Source organism: Thalassophryne amazonica, chromosome 7 (genome assembly GCF_902500255.1).
Source record: "Thalassophryne amazonica chromosome 7, fThaAma1.1, whole genome shotgun sequence".
Classification (NCBI taxonomy): Eukaryota; Metazoa; Chordata; class Actinopteri; order Batrachoidiformes; family Batrachoididae; genus Thalassophryne; species Thalassophryne amazonica.
In genome coordinates, this window is record NC_047109.1 from 79680742 (window position 1) to 79703516 (window position 22775).

The 22775-nt window shown below is 43.7% G+C and overlaps 1 protein-coding gene across 1 annotated transcript; it reads right to left on the minus strand.

Annotated features, from left to right (window-relative positions):
- Positions 1 to 61: 61 nt before the first annotated feature.
- dap3 (death associated protein 3) lies at positions 62 to 16350 on the minus strand. The gene is made up of 13 exons (XM_034174726.1): positions 16199 to 16350; positions 16017 to 16058; positions 14694 to 14807; positions 14419 to 14520; positions 12784 to 12892; positions 12613 to 12705; positions 12371 to 12501; positions 7818 to 7898; positions 4828 to 4992; positions 4670 to 4729; positions 3275 to 3364; positions 389 to 506; positions 62 to 291 (listed from the first exon to the last, which is right to left on the minus strand). Exons 2-13 carry the CDS (start codon positions 16053 to 16055, stop codon positions 206 to 208), a joined length of 1188 nt encoding a protein of 395 aa, XP_034030617.1. The 5' UTR covers positions 16056 to 16058; positions 16199 to 16350; the 3' UTR covers positions 62 to 205.
- Positions 16351 to 22775: the final 6425 nt, after the last annotated feature.

The following is a 22775-nucleotide window of genomic DNA, read 5'->3' on the forward strand; positions in this document are numbered from 1 at the left end:
CCAATTTAAGTAAGCAGTATAGAAAATGGATGAATGGATGGATGGATATTCAGACAAAACAATACTTCCAATACATTTTTATTACAAAAACAACAGTTATATTTTACAGACATGTCCATTGCAGACAATGACATTTGTGTATTTATTGTATATTTATTTGGGGCACTGACAGTCAAATGCAAGAGATTCAGGTTTTCATGTGACTTCACAGGAAGGCACATATTTTCTCCACTGCTGATGGATTTCTGCCACTCAAAAAGATTATTTCTTTCTTTCCTTCTTCTGTTTGGCCTAATGACAAAAAAGACACACATACACCCACACAAACAGTGTTACTGACAGTCATTTTGAGTGGCAACACATCAGTCACAACAGTGTCATCACTTACTCTGTGGATGTTGCAGCCAGTGCCGGTCTAAATAATAGAGGTAACAGCTCTCAAACTCCTTCTCGCTGTAATTGGGTACTGACACAGGGACAAATGGGTCCATGCTGTCAAAGCCCCTCTGTTTAAAAAAAAGAAAAAAATAAGAAGAAACTGAAAGCAAAATCTGTCACAGCACAGCTCCCACAGCCAGCTAAATACCACGTTCAGACATCAAACAACACATTAAACTATGATAAAAAAAAAAAAAAAAAATCAAAATCTGTGGAAAAGAAACATCTTTGTGAACCCAGGTATCCTTAGATTCTGATAAAATTGGACGTGTGTATGTACACACACATATTTCTAAATTTGAGTAACATTATTTAGGCAGTATAAATACCATGAATCTTTCAGTCTGGTTCACTACACAACCACATTCCCGTAGAAGACATTCATTGACATCCTCCACAAGGAGGGTAAGCCACATTGCTGAAAGGACTAGCTGTTCACAGAGTGCTGTATCACAGCATATTCATGGAAAGTTGGTGGGAAAAGATGCACAAGCAACAGGGATGACTGTAGCCTTGAGAAGATTGGTAAATAAAGCCACTTCAATAACTATGATAAGCCAGTCCTGAAGGAGAGACTTTGTCAGAAGCATCTTACCTGGGCCAAGGAGAAAAAGAACTGGATCATTACTCACTGGTCCAGTCTTTTTTTTTTTTTTTTCCAGATGAAAAGTAAGTTTTACATTTCATTTGGAATTCATGGTCCCAGAGTCTGGAGGAAGAGTGGAGAGACACACAATCCAAGTTGCCCGAAGTCCAGTGTGAAGTTTCCCGAGTCAGTGATGATTTGGGGTGCCATGTCATCTGCTGGTTTTAATCCACTGTGTCGGCGGCACTGTTGCCTCACAGCAAGAAAGCCCTCGGGTTGCTTTCCACCTGTTCCTTTCTGTGTGGAGTTTACATGTTCTCCCCGTTTCCTCCCACAATGAAAAACATGCTTATTTAGGGTCTGCTCCTTTCTCTGCCCCTGACCAAGGCAGCATCTCTACATCTGGAGTTGGTCCCCGGGTGCCGGACTATGGCTGCCCACAACTCCTAGTGGTTAGATTGTGTCTAACTCATTAGGATAGGTTAAATGCATAGGGCAACTTTCGTTGAATGCATGTAGAAAGACAGTAAAAGATCATCATTTTTATCAAGTCCATGCAGAGATTTATGCTTCTACCTGTTGACAAGTTTTGAGATGTTGATTTTGTTTTCCAGCAGGATGTGTCACCTGCCCACAGTGCCCAAACTACTAATATAGTTGCTGAATATGGTATTACTGTACTTGATAGGCCCCATAGACCATACATCATAAATTGTCAAGAGGAAGCTGAGATGCCAGCCCCAACAAAACTGATCAGCTGAAGGCCGCCATCAAAGCAACTTGGGGTTCCATAACACCTCAACATTGCCACAGGCTGATAGTCTCCAAACCATTGATGCAGTGATTAGTGAAAAAAGAGCCCCAACAAAAGTACTGAGTGCATAAATTAACATACTTTTCAGAAGTTTGACATTTTTGTATTATAAAATCCCTTTTTGTTCGACTTTATAAAATCTATTTTGAGATACAGATTTTCCTCTTTGTTGGAGCTGTAGGCTGTAATGATCAAAATTAAAATAAAAGTTTATATGTAATGAATTTAAAATATATAAAACTGCCATTATCTGAAATAACTGACCAAAAACAAAGAAAAATTCAATCTTTATATATAATATTCTGTTTGTTTTTAGATACATCTGTGTTTCTGTGGATATGATCAGAAAACCTGGGTATAATGCGACAGCTTTTGTCTGTTGTATTAGTTATACGTGTTCATGTTCGTGTGGAGCAGACAAGGCTGCAAACCGAATAAATGAAGAGAACTTACTCTTCGTCATTTTAGGGGACTGCAGCAGTACAGGACTGCAATTTCCTGACTAATGTCAAATTTAGAAAGAGGAAGACGACACTGCCTTCAACGCTGGATGTTAGAAAATGAAGTTTACAAAGTAGAATAAAATAATGAGGCGTAGTCAGGGGGAGGAGGGTTTCCGGTTTTGTGGGCACAGGGTCTCATCACTGCTTTTTGCAGATGATGTGGTCCTGTTGGCTTCATCGGCCCGTGACCTCCAAGACTCACTGGATCAGTTCGCAGACAAGTGTGAAGGAGCTGGGATGAGGATCAGCACCTCTAAATCTGAGACCATGGTTCTCAGCAGGAAACCAATGGATTGCCTACTCTGCGTAGGGAAGTGAGGGGACGATGGAGCGTGAGATTGGCGGGAGAATCGGCGCAGCAGGGGCAGTATTGCATTCACTCTACCGTATTGTTGTGACAAAAAGGGAGCTGACCCAAAAGGTGAAGCTCTCGATCTACTGGTCAATCTTCGTTCCTACTCTCACCTATGGTCATGTGTTGGGTCATGACAGAAAAAAACTAGATCGCGGGTACAAGCAGCCGAAATGGGCTTCCTCAGGAGGGTGGCTGGTGTCTCCCTTAGAGATAGGGTGAGAAGTTCGGTCATCCGTGGGAGGCCTGGAGTAGAGTTGCTGCTCCATCGCATTGAAAGGAGCCAGCTGAGGTGCTTCGGCATCTGGTAAGGATGTCTCCTGGATGCCTCCCAAGGGAGGTGTTCCAGGCACGTCCATCTGGGAGGAAACCCCGGGGAAGACCCAGGACTAGGTGGAGAGATTACGTATATCTCCACACTGGCCTGGGAATGCCTTGGGATCCTCCAGTCAGAGGTGGTCAATGTGGCATGGGAAAGGGAAGTCTGGGGTCCCCTGCTGGAGCTGTTGCCCCCGCAACCCAAACCCGGAAAAGCGGTTGAAGATGAATGAGTGATGAGTGTGAGTAATAAAATAACTGACCTCTCCTAGGACCTCTTGAGGCAAATATGGAGTTTTTGGGGTGGCGAGAGAGCCCGTCTGAGACAGAGTGGTGATAATGGCACCTCCTTTCTGCAACAACAATGAATATTTTATGAGGGGGGAGAAATAGATCTGAAAAATACGAGGTCTGTAAGGTCTGAAAAGTATCGGACCTTTTTATTTTTTGCAAAAACCATATGGATTTGAATCACGTGTGATTGCATCAACCAAGCTTGAACCTTCATGCGCATGCGTGAGTTTTTCCATGCCTGTCGGTTGCGTCATTCGCCTGTGAGCAGGCTTTGTGTGAGCAGTGGTCCACCCCTCTCGTCGGATTTTTATTGCGAATAAAATGTCTGAACGATTTGGAGCTCTGCTGCATCAAATTTTTCCAGAAACTGTGAGAGACCTCCAGGTGGACACCATTCGGAAAATTCAGATGGCTTTCAGGGACGATTTTATGGGGATTACACAGATTAAGGAGTGCTCCAGCCGGTTTAAAGACCGCCCACAGCTGCTGAGAGCGCGGCGCACTCCGAGCGCCGATCGACAGGCTGAAACCCCGCTGAAACAACCAGATCATTTCCAACGTGAAGGCTTTGTTGATCCAGGACGTCGTCTGGACTTCAACAAAAAAGGCAGAAGATGTGGACATCAGCACTTTTTTGGCACATTCCACTGTTACAGGAGTTTTTTCATGGAAAGAGAAGCGGAGGAATGCGCCACAGAGCCGCTCATGGCGCGGGACAAAACCACCTCTGTGTTGGTCTCAGGACGGCTTTCAGACGGCTTTCGGTGGCTTTTCAGTCATGTGACTATCCGAGAAATTGTGCATGAGCTGGACATGCCACATGTCCTGTGAGGCTTCATCACGGCGTTGCTCTGCGCCATGCGGCTCTGCCGCGACGCGCGGAATTCCTCCGCTCCTCTTTCCATGACAAAAACTCCTGTAACAGTGGAATGTGCCGTTCATTTCCAAACTGGACGCTGTGTTGATCCGGGAATTGCGGAAGACGTGGACATCAGCACTTTTTCGGCACACTGAGACAGACGTGCGGAGAAATTCCGCGTGTCGCGGTGGAGCCGCATGGCGCAAAGCAACGCCGTGATGAAGCCTCACAGGACATGTTGTGGCATGTCCAGCTCATGCACAATTTCTCGGATAGTCACACGACTGAAAAGCCACCAAAAGCCATCTGAAAGCCGTCCTGTGAGACCAACACGGAGGTGGTTTTGTCCCGCGCCATGAGCGGCTCCGTGGCACGAAGGTTCAAGCTTGGCTGATGCAATCACACGTGATTCAAATCCATATGGTTTTTGCAAAAAATAAAAAGGTCCGATACTTTTCTAACAGACCTTGTAATATTCACTTTAAAGGCCTTCATGAATTCTCACCCAGTTGTTCCTCATCAGCTTCCTCAGGTTATAAACTAAAGTGAGCTCCTCTGGATCCACCTAATGAAAGAGACATACATATGAAGTCCCATCTGGGGGCAACTGAAGATGCACTGGAGAGTGTGTGGATGGAGATTAAGCTGAATGAGTTCTCTCACGGGGCTCTTGTCCTGCTTCTTGAAGGTGGTTTTTCCCCAGAGGGCATTGACACAATCCACCACCACGGCTAGTCGCAGGTTTGTGTCTGGTTGCCCGCTCTGCAGCCTCAGCTCCTTCATTATTGCTCCCACCACATCAGTGCTGCTCTTCACACGAGTCAGACCCTAATGTGGGAGCAGTCAAATGGAAAGCTGACAGACACTGAATAGGGGTGTGTGCACACAAATTAAAAGGAATGAAGTTCTTAAGTCTGAGTAAGTGCAGGAGGAAAAAAAAACAAATAAAACTACTTTAGAATTTTGGCCATGTGGCGCATTTCCTTGTGCATGATCCAGCAAAAAATTGCCTTATTTGTGGTGAGGACCCCAGTGGCTGGAAAGGGCCAAGAGGATTACTGCATTTCACCTGGATATGGCATATACTCTTTCTTCTGGAGTATGTCCCACCAGAGTATAAGTCTCACATAAAAAAGTCTATTGAAGAGGAAAAATGCATATTATAAGCCCCACTGGAGTATAAGTCACCCATTTTTCTTTATTTTTGCGAAATGTTGTAGTGCACCTTTTATTATTGCCATTTATTGTATTAAAACGAATTTATTTTGTTTAATGCTTTGATTCCTGGGACAGTCCTGTATAAATACTCATTATATTGTTATAATGAATGTGTGATTTTTCATTATACAACCCCTGGCAAAAATTATGGAATCACCGGCCTCGGAAGATGTTCATTCAGTTGTTTAATTTTGTAGAAAAAAAGCAGATCACAGACATGACACAAAACTAAAGTCATTTCAAATGGCAACTTTCTGGCTTTAAGAAACACTGTAAGAAATCAGGAAAAAAAAAATTGTGGCAGTAACGGTTACTTTTTTAGACCAAGCAGAGGGAAAAAAAAATATGGAATCACTCAATTCTGAGGAATAAATTATGGAATCACCCTGTAAATTTTCATCCTCAAAACTAAGACCTGCATCAAATCAGATCTGCTCGTTAGTCTGCATCTAAAAAGGAGTGATCACACCTTGGAGAGCTGTTGCACCAAGTGGACTAACATGAATCATGGCTCCAACATGAGAGATGTCAATTGAAACAAAGGAGAGGATTATCAAACTCTTAAAAGAGGGTAAATCATCACGCAATGTTGCAAAAGATGTTGGTTGTTCACATTCAGCTGTGTCTAAATTCTGGACCAAATACAAACAACATGGGAAGGTTGTTAAAGGCAAACATACTGGTAGACCAAGGAAGACATCAAAGTGTCAAGACAGAAAACTTAAAGCGATATGTCTCAAAAATTGAAAATGCACAACAAAACAAATGAGGAACGAATGGGAGGAAACTGGAGTCAACGTCTGTGACCGAACTGTAAGAAACCGCCTAAAGGAAATGGGATTTACATACAGAAAAGCTAAACAAAAGCCATCATTAACACCTAAACAGAAAAAAAACTAGGTTACAATGGGCTAAGGAAAAGCAATCGTGGACTGTGGATGACTGGATGAAAGTCATATTCAGTGATGAATCTCAAATCTGCATTGGGCAAGGTGATGATGCTGGAACTTTTATTTGGTGCTGTTCCAATGAGATTTATAAAGATGACTGCCTGAAGAGAACATGTAAATTTCCACAGTCATTGATGATATGGGGCTGCATGTCAGGTAAAGGCAATGGGGAGATGGCTGTCATTACATCATCAATAAATGCACTAGTTTATGTTGATATTTTGGACACTTTTCTTATCCCATCAATTGAAAGGATGTTTGGGGATGATGAAATCATTTTTCAAGATGATAATGCATCTTGCCATAGAGCAAAAACTGTGAAAACATTCCTTGCAAAAAGACACATAGGGTCAATGTCATGGCCTGCAAATAGTCTGGCTCTTAATCCAATTGAAAATCTTTGGAAGTTGAAGAAAATGGTCCATGACAAGGCTCCAACCTGCAAAGCTGATCTGGCAACAGCAATCAGAGAAAGTTGGAGCCAGACTGATGAAGAGTACTGTTTGTCACTCATTAAGTCCATGCCTCAGAGACCGCAAGCTGTTATAAAAGCCAGAGGTGGTGCAACAAAATACTAGTGATGTGTTGGAGCGTTCTTTTGTTTTTCATGATTCCATAATTTTTTCCTCAGAATTGAGTGATTCCATATTTTCTTCCCTCTGCTTGGTCTAAAAAAGTAACCGTTACTGACTGCCACTATTTTTTTTTTCCTGATTTCTTATAGTGTTTCTTAAAGCCAGAATGGTGCCATTTGAAATGACTAGTTTTGTGTCATGTCTGTGATCTGCTTTTTTTCTACAAAATTAAACAACTGAATGAACATCCTCCGAGGCCGGTGATTCCATAATTTTTGCCAGGGGTTGTATAAGTCCCACCAGATAATAGGTTACAGGATCTCGCAATCTAGCAAAAAAAGAAGACATCTAGCAAAAAAAGAAGACATACTCCAGAAAATACAGTAGATGGTTACTTTCGAGAGGTGGGTATATAATATAAGTCAGTTTCGGAATGTGATTGAGGCGGTGATCTGCAGCACCGGTGCATATTCCTAGAGTAGACCTGACCTCTCAATATACTTTGTGTAATGTGCTGGAAGACTGTTCCTTAACATTATATGACAGCTACGATGCAATGTAATATCATAGCAAGTTGTCACTATTTTAGATTCTGCAAAAACCACAGTAAGGTGATGGATAATAAATAATTAATTCACAGTCGGCATGTAAAATTTGGTTACTGCTCGTTTATTATTATTAGTCAACACTAAGCACACGCCACATGAAAGATGAAAATTTAATGACCCGCACAGGAGAAATGGGCTCATAGTTTACACAAAATACTGAGGAAAATACCTTGGGGTGCAGGATAAACCCCATCATCAAAACATACAAATCCCCCCCCCCCCCCCCCCCCAAAAAATTTAAAAAAATATAAAAATCAATCAAAAGGCCAAATGTCCACTTTGTGACTTTGAATTTATTTCACCTGCTCCACCAGCTCTCCTAATGGCTGCCCTTTTTCAAGGGACTCTCTCTTTGTCCATATGTAGCGATGTGTTGTCTTTATCTGGAATAAAAAGTAAAAAAGTTAAAATTAGAAACAATGACAGTCATTACTGTGAGCCTATCTGTAAAGTTTTGAACACATACAGAGATAAAACAGTATCTGTCAGTGACAGAGCGCAAAACAATAGGTACCTTTCATCTGCAGGAACAACATCCCAAGTAGCACAATCATGAACAAGGCCTGTTATCTTGATGTCCTATAGTGACGTGCAATTAAAAAGAACAGACTTTTTCTCCCAGTGGTGGGGGGGCAGATACAACCTTTGTCCATTTGTCAGTCTCACTTTCTTGCATTCATGATAACGAACAAAATTCATCTGATTTTCACCCACTTTTAACTGGACATCTTAACAAATGCATCCATCCATCCATCCAACCATTTTCTTCTGCTTTATCCGGAGTCGGGTCGCGGGGGCAGCAGCTCAAGCAAAGTCGCCCAGACCTCCCGATCCACACACACCTCCCCCAGCTCCTCCGGGGGAACCCCAAGGTGTTCCCAAGCCAGCCGAGAGATGTAGTCCCTCCAGCGTGTCCTGGGTCTTCCCCCGGGCCTCCTCCCAGTGGGACGTGCCCGGAACACCTCTCCAGCGAGGCGTCCAGGGGGCATCCGGAAAAGATGCCTGAGCCACCTCAACTGACTCCTTTCAACGTGGAGGAGCAGCGGCTCGACTCCGAGCTCCTCCCGAGTGACCGAGCTCCTCACCCTATCTCTAAGGGAGCGCCCAGCCACCCTGTGGAGGAAACTCATCTCGGCCGCTTGTACTCGCGATCTCGTTCTTTCGGTCATGAGCCAAATCTCATGACCATAGGTGAGGATCGGAACGTAGATCGATCGGTAAATCGAGAACTTTGCCCCCCTACTCAGCTCTCTCTTCACCACGACGGTCCGATACAGCGACCGCATCACTGCAGATGCTGCACCGATCCGTCTATCGATCTCACGCTGCATCCGTCCCTCACTCGTGAACAAAACCCCGAGATACTTAAACTCCTCCACTTGAGGCAAGGACACTCCACTGACCTGAAGAGGGCAAAGCACTTTTTTCTGGTCGAGAACCATGGCCTCGGAATTGGAGGTGCTGATTTTTATCCCGGACACTTCACACTCGGCTGCAAACCGCCCCAGTGCACGCTGAAGGTCCTGATTTGACGAAGCCAACAGAACCACATCATCCGCAAGCAGCAGAGACGAGATTCTGTGGTTCCCAAACCAGACCCCCTCTACACCCTGGCTGCGCCTAGAAATTCTGTCCATAAAAATAATGAACAGAACCGGTGACAAAGGGCAGCCCTGGCGGAGGCCAACGTGCACTGGAAACAGGTTTGACTTACTACCGGCAATGCGAACCAAGCTCCTGCTGCGGTTGTACAGGGACCGGATAGCCCTTAACAAAGGACCCCGGACCCCGTACTCCCGGAACACTCCCCACAGGGTGCCCCGGGGGACACGGTCGAATGCCTTCTCCAGATCCACAAAACACATGTGGACTGGTTGGGCAAACTCCTATGAACCCTCGAGCACCCGATGGAGCGTGTAGAGCTGGTCCAGTGTGCCGCGACCAGGACAAAAACCACACTGCTTCTCCTGAATCCGAGGTTCGACCATCGGTCAAATTTTCCTCTCCAGTATTCTGGAATAGACCTTACCGGGGAGGCTGAGGAGTGTGATCCCCCTATAGTTGGAACACACCCTCCGGTCCCCCTTCTTAAACAGAGGGACCACCACCCCGGTCTGCCAATCCAGAGGCACTGTCCCCGATTGCCACGCGATGTTGCAGAGGCGTGTCAGCCAAGACAGCCCCACAACATCCACAGACTTAAGGTACTCAGGATGGATTTCATCCACCCCAGGAGCCTTGCCACCGAGGAGCTTTCTAACCACCTCGGTGACTTCGGCCTGGGTAATGGATGAGTCCACCTCTGAGTCCCCAGTCTCTGCTTCCTCTTCGGAAGACGTGACGATGGGATTGAGGAGATCCTCGAAGTACTCCTTCGACCGCCCGACAACATCCCCAGTCAGGGTCAACAGCTCCCCACCCGCACCGTAAACAGTGCTGGTGGAGAGCTGCTTCCGCCTCGCGAGGCGTCGGACGGTTTGCCAGAATCTCTTCGAGGCCGGCCGATAGTCCTCCTCCATAGCCTCCCCGAACTCCTCCCAGACCCGAGTTTTTGCCTCTGCGACCGCACGGGCTGCGGCATGCTTGGCCTGCCGGTACGTGTTAGTTGCCTCTGGGGTCCCACCTACCAACAAAAATAAGTAGGACTCCTTCTTCAGCTTGACGGCATCCCTTACTTCCGGTGTCCACCACCGGGTTTGGGAATTGCCGCCGCGACAGGCACCAGAGACCTTGCGACCACAGCTACGAGCAGCCGCATCGACAATGGAGGTGGAGAACATGGTCTCGGACTCCATGTCTCCAACCTCCCCCGGGATCTGGGAGAAGCTCTCCCGGAGGTGGGAGTTGAAGACCTTGCTGACAGAGGGTTCCGCCAGTCCTTCCCAGCAGACCCTCACGATACGTTTGGGCCTGCCAGGTCTGACCGGCTTCCTACCCTCCCAGCGGATCCAACTCACCACCAGGTGGTGATCAGTCGACAGCTCTGCCCCTCTCTTCACTCGAGTGTCCGAGACACGTGGCCGAAGGTCAGATGATACGACTACAAAGTCGATCATCGACCTCCGGCTCAGGGTGTTCTGGTGCCACGTGCACTTATGGACACCCTTGTGCTCGAACATGGTGTTCGTGATGGACAAACTGTGACTAGCACAGAAGTCCAACAACTGGACACCCTTGTGCTCGAACATGGTGTTCGTGATGGACAAACTGTGACTAGCACAGAAGTCCAACAACTGAACACCACTCTGGTTCAGATCGGGGAGGCCGTGCTTCCTGATCACCCCCTCCAGGTCTCACTGCCGCCGCCCACGTGGGCGTTGAAATCTCCCAGGAGAACAATGGAGTGCCCAGTCGGAGCGCTATCTAGTACCCCTCCCAGGGACTCCAGGAAGGTCGGGTACTCTGCACTGCTGCTTGGCCCGTAGGCCGAGACAACGGTGAGAGACCTGTCCCCGACCCGAAGGTGTAGGGACGCGACCCTCTCGTTCACCGGAGTGAACTCCAACACTTGGCGACTGAGCTGGGGAGCAATAAGCAATGCGACCCCAGCTCTCCGCCTCTCCCCGTGGGCGACGCCAGAAAAATGAAGCGTCCAGCCCCTCTCCAGGAGTTGGGTTCCTTAACAAATGCATCTTGGATGATTTCAAATTTGAGCATGAGCAGATTTCACAAAAACCCTCTAAGACCGCTCACTTTACTGAATAATGATTATTGTAATTCTCTCTTTAATGTTTGAAAGTAGAACTGCCAATACTCTGTTTATCGAAATCCCAACATGGTAGCATTGTTAAGTCAACAGCACAGCTGGCTGGTTTCATTTTCGAGTACAGTATCAGAACACAAAAGACATGTATCAGTGAATATCCCAGAATTTATGTACTACAGTGATCACACCGGCACTATGCCAATCAAACGCCATGGTACAAATGACCAACGGGGGCTGCCCGTTCCACAAATGTGCCTTTTGTTTTAATAGATATTGACGAGTATCAAGCATATGCCTTTTTGTTCACGGCAACCTACAATTACCTGAGCAAATCTCCTGAAAATACATATCTATCTTTTGGGCTTCTTTTTAACAGGCACACTGCACTGTTTCTCTCCAGAAATCTCACAATCTGGTGGTCAATTTAATTTGACACCAAGGAAAAAACGTGCATGCAAACTTAGTTGCAAAAGTCTGCAATCCTGCTCAGACTATCCATGACTATAGAATTGCCCTAAGTTTATATACCGTAACCACAATATTGTAAGTAAGTAAACAGAGAATGATGAGGTATTTTGGGTGTTGGCAGAGGTAAATGTTCTAGTAGTGTTTGCACAACACAAGATGCAGCTCATCTATTTATATGTCTCTCTCTTTCTTGCTGGCAACTTCACTCTTTATTCTTTTTTTCTCTGTCTCTCTCTCTTTCACTGTGTGCGTGTGTACATGCGCATGAGAAGTAGGGCTCTCCCTACATGCTGGCAGTAGTCGCCCTCTCAGAACTGACGAAGGCGGAGAGAATTAAAAGCACAAAGGTGTGGTTGCACTTGTTAAACTGTATATAGAAAAAAACAAAACATTGTTAATTCTGTTTTAATTGCATTAATTTTTTTCTCTCTCCAAAAAAGTACAGATAAGAATACCATTAAAGTACCAGACCAATAAGCTATACCGCTAAGAGTAGTACTACCATTAAAATCTTGACATCCATGTAAACATCAAACAGAACAACAAAAAAAAAAAGTTAGGAGATCAGCCTTTTCTGATAACACACTGAACATCCTGTTTTATTACACTGACAGTTCTGTATGTAAACTCGGAGGGACCTCAAAAACATGTATTTTGTGTCCACAAATTAAGAACCACTACCTTTGACAGGAAGTGTTCATTTGAGACTTTGAAGTTGCGTAACCATTCAGTGGCTTCTAACGGCTGGTCCAAGCGAGCAGCGTTGTAAGACGATGGCAGCAGCTCCTTAGTATTCTTTACCAACGCGTGGGCTGTACCAGGGAGACACAGTGATGATGTTCAGCATTACTTCTGGCAGCTCTTATCTAACCACAGGATTCAATCACTCTGTTTGTGCAATTTTGTGCGTGCTTGTTTCTCACCATCAGGTATGTGCAGCACCAGCCATCCTTGTGTATAGCAGAAGTGGGCTGTGTGACAGAGAGACATGGTCTTTCCACTCCCCCTCACCCCATCTGAACAATTTGATCAGGTCCAAAGCAGATTTAAACAAGAGCAACATGAGGACAATGGGGCTGTGCATTGAAGGATACAGAACAAATATCGTAGAGGAGGTTTGCTGAAGTCGGTTTTCTTCAGGTATGAAATAACCTCCACAGCAGGCTGCCTCACCATCACACAGGCTTCATTAAATGTCTTTACCTGAAGAAAAAAAATGCATTCATTGACTTTAGATTCCACTGAAGACTGTTTATTAGCAGGATTATTCACAAATTTAGTAGCAACATTATTCGTTAGGAAGAATTTAATCAATTTTAGTGATCATCTGAGTACAGGAGTTAATGCCTTGTTAACTCAACTGTATGGTGTTTTGTCACCAGGGCTGGAATGATATATTTTCTACCAATTTGATATGCATCACAATACATAAAAATAATTGCAATTTGATATTGCAATATATTGTGATATTTTTGCATTTTGAAGCACTAGATCGGGGAAAAGTTAAATACTGCTTTTCTAGAGGCTGTACATCATAAATCATATTCATAAAAACTTTGCACATCACATCCTCCCCCCCAAGAGAACCAGACTTGGCTGCATAAAAAAGTGGTAAATAGTTGGGCAATGCCAACTTCATCAGTACTTCATCAATGTCTGCCACAGTGCATCATGCAAGGAAAACTTTTATCTATGTTGGATCGATTTTTTCCACGTTCAAAGTAAAAATTGGGCAGCATGTTCTGCTTCTGCCACTGAGGCTGGTACAGCAGCTTCCTGAGAGAATCGGCAGCAAGGATGGTTGGTCCAGAGTGACGTGCTGCAGCGGCCCGCCTCAGGCCACCACTTTTGCCTCTTGAATGGTCCAGACACTTCAACCTTTAAACACACAAGTAAAGACTCACCCCACCCTTAATTTTAGCACTCTCTGGCTGCTACTTCTTTAAATAACTATTCATGAGTGCTCAATCTGATCTCCAGGGAAATTTCTCAGACCACCATTATTTTTTCCTGACTGTTTGACACAGAGGGGACGTCTCATTCAGATGTCCACCATATGTTACATTCTGTGCTGAATAAAAGCAGCACTGCATTCCCACACAGTTTCAACCATCAATTTTGTACTTTAAAATCAATTCTAATAGGGTAAAATTAAATATCCCGATATTCTCAGCATCGTTTGTTTTCCCCACCCGTTTGTAACCTGTATGATGGACTCTACTGCTGACAATGAGCAATATTTCTAAATAACTTCCAAACAAAATGTGTTGTTAAAGTTTACATCTGTTTTAAAAAAAAAAAAACTAATGCTAGCCAGCTAATGTTAGAGCCACAACTTTCATCCTTTACAACAAATCTCTCTACTCTGTAACTGCAATGTAGCTGCCACCGTTTCCTCACAAAAATGCGCTCATGAAGCATAGTCAGGAAAAATACTATCACTACTAAATTTACATATATTGTTTACAGGGAAAGAGGAAGCACCTCTGCTTGTACTTGTTTTTACATTCGAAACCTTCTTCTGTAGTTTGGGGCGCAACTGCATAGCAGTGTAGTCGCAGCATCAAATAAATACCCAATAAGCAAAACATAAACTGAGTTGGGGTGCTGATGTACTTTACTGTGTTGAATAGATAAACCGGTCCACAAAACAAGATCTGTCAGGCACTAAACCTAATAACTATAGATGTGTCTGTGCATGAAGTTTTCACTCGCAAACAAGCACTTACCTGCTTTTGAAAGCGCCTGGCCAGTCCAGGAGGGAACAGATTACGCATGTGTGCAGGGGGTACAGTGTAATACTGTCCAATGTGTTTCTGTGAATGACACGCCTGGGAGAAGGCAAATAGTAAGGTCACCAGCAGAAATGATTGTTAGAGAACATAAATCTGCTGCACACAAATACCCATGCTGTCACCCAGCTTGTTGGTGTCATCATCAGGATGGTAACCTTCTGTATACTTTGCAGGGACTGTGAAAACATATAATTTTTGGGGATCCTTACCGGATCATTTTCCCTTGTCCTGAAAACCATGGAGGGTTCAGACTCTGACTCTACAACCACGGTCTCCTGTTGCCGACCACATACACCTGTCTGAAGAGACCTTGCGTGTGCTGCCTGCAAACACAAGACTCATCAGGAGATGACATATCCCTCGGTCCCCACAAATATCAGTAATACAAAGTGTAAGGGATCACCCAAGTACACGCTTATGCTAAATATGAATGAAATTGGTCAACTGGCTCTTAAAATATCATGGTTAACAACAAGCGTGGCAATGACCATATGTTGAATATCTCGCTTTGACCTTGAAATTGACTCCAAGGTCACCGTAATTGACTGGTGTCAGGGGATCACACATGTACACCCTTAAACTAAATATAAATGATAATGGTTAACTGGTTCTGTACTAACAAGCGAAACAGAGGGATGGATGGACAGACTTGCATACTGATCACTATATCCCCCTGTATTTCATACTGGGGAGACAATGAGAGCATTTAAGTGAAAGACATTTCATTCTGTTGATGAGGGGCATTTCATGCAGATTTGTCGACATGCGTGAGATGATGCTCATTCTTTTTTTACTTCCTGGAACCTATCACGCTATATACCCACAGGGCCATATGGCCCTGTGTTCCATCACTTCATATGGCATCAAACAAGAAACCAGCATGATTATCACAAGATAAAGAGGCACGACATCGCACTGAAGTTGTACAGGAGGCAACTGACCAATTTCAAGCTCAAAATGTATTGTTAGGTTTGCGCATGAACCATGATGTTGGGTAGTCTACACAGTCTCTATGTTGGACTGGTGTGAAAGGGGCTTTACTTGTGTGAAGCGCTTTGAGGCAACTTTGTTGTGTTTTGTAGAGCCTTTGGGCACATGACGACTTGACAGTAGGACAGCCCTACTGTGGACATTTAGAAATGTACTCAAGACTGGTCAGCTCATCAAGAACTGGGTAATGTCAAAATTCCATACTTAGGTGTGCACAGAAATGACAACATACAGGTGCTCTTTATGAGCAGGATTGACACCACTTTAGCGGATGTTCAATGAACATGCACAGTAACTGTCAGACACTGGATAAAGAAGGCAGAATGTTGACAAATGACGTCCTCCTAACATGTCCATGCTGACAACTGTAGACTAAAATTTACAAGTGGTTTGTTTAGCGCGCACACACACACACACACACACACACACACACACACACACACACACACACACACACACACACACACACACACACACACACACACCACGATGTGCAGATCAAAACGCTTTAAAGGTAAACAAAATGTGACTGAGGTTTTTACCGTTTGGCATAGTCTAAAGGGCAGTCTGTGAAGAGCCATGATCTGAAAAACAATAGAATAAAGGTTTGATTTTAGCGACAGCAGACAAACGAGTGTGTAACCTTAGCTAGCTGCTAACTGTGCTAACACCGCAGGCACGAAATTCACACTAAACTACAACGAGGGAGGAAAAAGCCGTTCACCTGTGTATTACTTCATAAAGGTTTCAGAGGTGATGTCTTCAACTAAAACCATTAACAGACGACCTAACAATAAGAAAACAAAACTGTACAGCAACAGCCAGCGTCAATGCGCCAGAGCTATCTTGGACACCGCCATCATTAAACACAGCGAAGGAAGTGACGTCACGCCATTCTTCTTCTTTTTCTTCTTCACAGTCTCACGAGCGCCACTAGCTTAGCTTATGGCAAGCTAAAAGGGGACGCTCTCGTTTTGGCCAACAACTGTCCAGTTTCTGGGTATTTTGTGTTAGTACGCACCCGCGGCCGACGTGCTTGATGAATTCCTGCGCAAAAAGTAGTTCTCTGTGAGATAATGAGTATACTCGTATCTCATCTAAATCAATTATAAAATTTACCAGTAATAAAATTATAAAGATAACGGAAGTTTTAAGAGTGGCCGTAATAAATATTTAAGAAACTTAAAGTTTATGAGCAACTTCACCTGTTATTACTCAAGCACATTGTAAACATTGGCACAATGGAGTTTGATGCAGAAGAGTTCAGAAAGACACGATTGGAATGGTTTGATTACCGTTTGAAATGAGGATTATCTTTAATGTGGGTAACCAACGAAAGCACGTGTCTCCCACTCCACCCCTGCCTGTTGTTAAGAGTGCCAGTCGAGTGCCAATTGGCGATGAAAGACTTGTGGGTTAACTTCATGTTAAAGTCAGAACAAGAAGCTGCCCTGAAAGAGATCTATCTGGGAAGAGATACATTATTATTATTATTATTATTATTATTCTGTTGAGTTTATTGGTGATTTGCAAACCAACACGGGGCATTACCGCCACCAACTGTTTGGGTTCGGAGCATGATTGGAGTCTGACGGATGTTATATTAATAAGGAAATGGAGAGATAAGGTAGGGTAGTATGAAAAAAAGAGATGGGGGGAATTGCACTGTACAACCCCATTCCCTTTAAATATGCAAATACATGCCTCCAAGCAGGTGGTGTAAGTGTAGAAAAAGAAAGTAATGCCTCAAGTGTTAAACTGTTCTATCCTCATGTTCTGACAGTGTCGAATAGAATTCTTCTTTGTCCATTGTATGTTTGACACTCCAATACATGCTCACCAGTCTCCCTTCTGATGCATCTCAAACATTGACTGGATGGATGTTTTCCAGTGATATCGAGAGTGTGATTTAAACCTGTGTTTGTACATAAGGCCCCTGATCTTTCAAATTTTGGTGCTTTCTATCATACTGGATGGTTGTGAGCTTGTACTAACCAGTGACCCAAATGAAAACTGGATGTCTCTGGTGCTTGGTCTCATTGGAGGATCTTTGAGTACCACTGAAATGACTTTGTGTTAACATAAAAAAAAGTCTTGTGAGGGAATATCAGCTATGACATTTTGACCATGTGGTGTGTTTCTGTGGATACATGTGCCTCAGTGTTGAGGGCCCCAGCAACTGTAAAAGGTAAAAGGGACGTTGACATTTCACATGGCTGCAGAAAGTAGATAAATGGCCACTTTCAAGAGGTGGGGATGGACCAGTTCTCCACCTGGGTGATTGGCTTCCATGCAGGATCCAAGGTAGTCTTGTAGTGCATGCTCCCTGACATGAACTGTATTCCTGGCAGTTGCAGAAAATGCTGACTTTGTAAATACTATACACAGTGAAGTGGTATGGTGTAATCTCTTACAGAGGATAAAGGATAATTCGGCTGCTCCCTTGTTTGCACTCGGGGTCGCCACAGCAAATCCAAGGTGGATCTGCATGTTGATTTGGCACAGGTTTTACGCCGGATGCCCTTCCTGACGCAACTCCACATTACATGGAGAAATGTGGCAGGGGTGGGATTTGAACCCAGAACCTTCCAAACTGAAACCAAGCGCATTAACCACTTGGCCACCACCCCTGCTCAGGCATAAATTCCAAAATGAACTAAAATTGTAATTTTTCAGTAGATTATATTTCTCCACAATGCTGAAATTGCATACATTATTTAATCCAGAAATTTTTGTTTCTTTGTATAGAGACTCAAGTGGTCTTACAGTTTTGTTTTTTTTTTTGTATTAGCCTGATAATACATCATGATCTCTTGCTTGCCTCTACTGGTGGTTGGCTCTCACTGCGGTATTGTATCACTTCCTGTTCCGGAGCACAGCGGTGTTTTTCTGTATCTGTTAGCTGTTTAATCTGCGCAGTTAGATTGATCTAGTTATCTAGATCACGATTTGTTTCCCAGTGTAATCTTTACGTGCCTTAACTAAAGCACTCCTTCTGCTGAATCACCTCTAAATTATTTACACATTATTCACTTTCCGTGTTTTTAGGAATCCGCTAGCTTAGCGTAGCTACTAGCTCTTAGCCGATTTAGCATGGCAGCTTCTCCTGTCTCTCCCGCACTTTTCTGCTCTGGGTGTGACATGTTTAGTTATTCCTCGGCCTCCTTTAGCAGTAACGGTACTTGTAATAAGTGCAGCTTATTCGTAGCTTTGGAGGCCAGGTTGGGCGAATTGGAGACTCTGCTCCGCACCGTGGAAAATTCTACAGCTAGCCAGGCCCCTGTAGTCGGTGCGGACCAAGGTAGCTTAGCCGCCGTTAGTTCCCCCCTGGCAGATCCCGAGCAGGCGGGAAAGCAGGCCGACTGGGTGACTGTGAGGAGGAAGCGTAGTTCTAAACAGAAGCCCCGTGTACACCGCCAACCCGTTCACATTTCTAACCGTTTTTCCCCACTCGACGACACACCCGCCGAGGATCAAACTCTGGTTATTGGCGACTCTGTTTTGAGAAATGTGAAGTTAGCGACACCAGCAACCATAGTCAATTGTCTTCCGGGGGCCAGAGCAGGCGACATTGAAGGAAATTTGAAACTGCTGGCTAAGGCTAAGCGTAAATTTGGTAAGATTGTAATTCACGTCGGCAGTAATGACACCCGGTTACGCCAATCGGAGGTCACTAAAATTAACATTAAATCGGTGTGTAACTTTGCAAAAACAATGTCGGACTCTTTTTTTCTCTGGGCCCCTCCCCAATCAGACCGGGAGTGACATGTTTAGCCGCATGTTCTCCTTGAATTGCTGGCTGTCTGAGTGGTGTCCAAAAAATGAGGTGGGCTTCATAGATAATTGGCAAAGCTTCGGGGGAAAACCTGGTCTTGTTAGGAGAGACGGCATCCATCCCACTTTGGATGGAGCAGCTCTCATTTCTAGAAATCTGGCCAATTTTCTTAAATCCTCCAAACCGTGACTATCCAGGGTTGGGACCAGGAAGCAGAGTTGTAGTCTTACACACCTCTCTGCAGCTTCTCTCCCCCTGCCATCCCCTCATGACCCCATCCCCATAGAGACGGTGCCTGCTCCCAGACCACCAATAACCAGCAAAAATCTATTTAAGCATAAAAATTCAAAAAGAAAAAATAATATAGCACCTTCAACTGCACCACAGACTAAAACAGTTAAATGTGGTCTATTAAACATTAGGTCTCTCTCTTCTAAGTCCCTGTTGGTAAATGATATAATAATTGATCAACATATTGATTTATTCTGCCTTAAAGAAACCTGGTTACAGCAGGATGAATATGTTAGTTTAAATGAGTCAACACCCCCGAGTCACACTAACTGTCAGAACGCTCGTAGCACGGGCCGGGGCGGAGGATTAGCAGCAATCTTCCATTCCAGCTTATTAATTAATCAAAAACCCAGACAGAGCTTTAATTCATTTGAAAGCTTGACTCTTAGTCTTGTCCATCCAAATTGGAAGTCCCAAAAACCAGTTTTATTTGTTATCTATCGTCCACCTGGTCGTTACTGTGAGTTTCTCTGTGAATTTTCAGACCTTTTGTCTGACTTAGTGCTTAGCTCAGATAAGATAATTATAGTGGGCGATTTTAACATCCACACAGATGCTGAGAATGACAGCCTCAACACTGCATTTAATCTATTATTAGACTCTATTGGCTTTGCTCAAAAAGTAAATGAGTCCACCCACCACTTTAATCATATCTTAGATCTTGTTCTGACTTATGGTATGGAAATAGAAGACTTAACAGTATTCCCTGAAAACTCCCTTCTGTCTGACCATTTCTTAATAACATTTACATTTACTCTGATGGACTACCCAGCAGTGGGGAATAAGTTTCATTACACTAGAAGTCTTTCAGAAAGCGCTGTAACTAGGTTTAAGGATATGATTCCTTCTTTATGTTTTCTAATGCCATATACCAACACAGTGCAGAGTAGCTACCTAAACTCTGTAAGTGAGATAGAGTATCTCGTCAATAGTTTTACATCCTCATTGAAGACAACTTTGGATGCTGTAGCTCCTCTAAAAAAGAGAGCTTTAAATCAGAAGTGCCTGACTCCGTGGTATAACTCACAAACTCGTAGCTTAAAGCAGATAACCCGTAAGTTGGAGAGGAAATGGCGTCTCACTAATTTAGAAGATCTTCACTTAGCCTGGAAAAAGAGTCTGTTGCTCTATAAAAAAGCCCTCCGTAAAGCTAGGACATCTTTCTACTCATCACTAATTGAAGAAAATAAGAACAACCCCAGGTTTCTTTTCAGCACTGTAGCCAGGCTGACAAAGAGTCAGAGCTCTATTGAGCTGAGTATTCCATTAACTTTAACTAGTAATGACTTCATGACTTTCTTTGCTAACAAAATTTTAACTATTAGAGAAAAAATTACTCATAACCATCCCAAAGACGTATCGTTATCTTTGGCTGCTTTCAGTGATGCCGGTATTTGGTTAGACCCTTTCTCTCCGATTGTTCTGTCTGAGTTATTTTCATTAGTTACTTCATCCAAACCATCAACATGTTTATTAGACCCCATTCCTACCAGGCTGTTCAAGGAAGCCCTACCATTATTTAATGCTTCGATCTTAAATATGATCAATCTGTCTTTGTTAGTTGGCTATGTACCACAGGCTTTTAAGGTGGCAGTAATTAAACCATTACTTAAAAAGCCATCACTTGACCCAGCTATCTTAGCTAATTATAGGCCAATCTCCAACCTTCCTTTTCTCTCAAAAATTCTTGAAAGGGTAGTTGTAAAACAGCTAACTGATCATCTACAGAGGAATGGTCTATTTTAAGAGTTTCAGTCAGGTTTTAGAATTCATCATAGTACAGAAACAGCATTAGTGAAGGTTACAAATGATCTTCTTATGGCCTCGGACAGTGGACTCATCTCTGTGCTTGTTCTGTTAGACCTCAGTGCTGCTTTTGATACTGTTGACCATAAAATTTTATTACAGAGATTAGAGCATGCTATAGGTATTAAAGGCACTGCGCTGCGGTGGTTTGAATCATATTTGTCTAATAGATTACAATTTGTTCATGTAAATGGGGAATCTTCTTCACAGACTAAAGTTAATTATGGAGTTCCACAAGGTTCTGTGCTAGGACCAATTTTATTCACTTTATACATGCTTCCCTTAGGCAGTATTATTAGACGGTATTGCTTAAATTCTCATTGTTACGCAGATGATACCCAGCTTTATCTATCCATGAAGCCAGAGGACACACACCAATTAGCTAAACTGCAGGATTGTCTTACAGACATAAAGACATGGATGACCTCTAATTTCCTGCTTTTAAACTCAGATAAAACTGAAGTTATTGTACTTGGCCCCACAAATCTTAGAAACATGGTGTCTAACCAGATCCTTACTCTGGATGGCATTACCCTGACCTCTAGTAATACTGTGAGAAATCTTGGAGTCATTTTTGATCAGTATATGTCATTCAAAGCACATATTAAACAAATATGTAGGACTGCTTTTTTGCATTTACGCAATATCTCTAGAATCAGAAAGGTCTTGTCTCAGAGTGATGCTGAAAAACTAATTCATGCATTTATTTCCTCTAGGCTGGACTATTGTAATTCATTATTATCAGGTTGTCCTAAAAGTTCCCTAAAAAGCCTTCAGTTAATTCAAAATGCTGCAGCTAGAGTACTGACGGGGACTAGAAGGAGAGAGCATATCTCACCCATATTGGCCTCTCTTCATTGGCTTCCTGTTAATTCTAGAATAGAATTTAAAATTCTTCTTCTTACTTATAAGGTTTTGAATAATCAGGTCCCATCTTATCTTAGGGACCTCGTAGTACCATATCACCCCAATAGAGCGCTTCGCTCTCAGACTGCAGGCTTACTTGTAGTTCCTAGGGTTTGTAAGAGTAGAATGGGAGGCAGAGCCTTCAGCTTTCAGGCTCCTCTCCTGTGGAACCAGCTCCCAATTCAGATCAGGGAGACAGACACCCTCTCTACTTTTAAGATTAGGCTTAAAACTTTCCTTTTTGCTAAAGCTTATAGTTAGGGCTGGATCAGGTGACCCTGAACCATCCCTTAGTTATGCTGCTATAGACGTAAACTGTTGTGGGGTTCCCATGATGCACTGTTTCTTTCTCTTTTTGCTCTGTATGCACCACTCTGCATTTAATCATTAGTGATCGATCTCTGCTCCCCTCCACAGCATGTCTTTTTCCTGGTTCTCTCCCTCAGCCCCAACCAGTCCCAGCAGAAGACTGCCCCTCCCTGAGCCTGGTTCTGCTGGAGGTTTCTTCCTGTTAAAAGGGAGT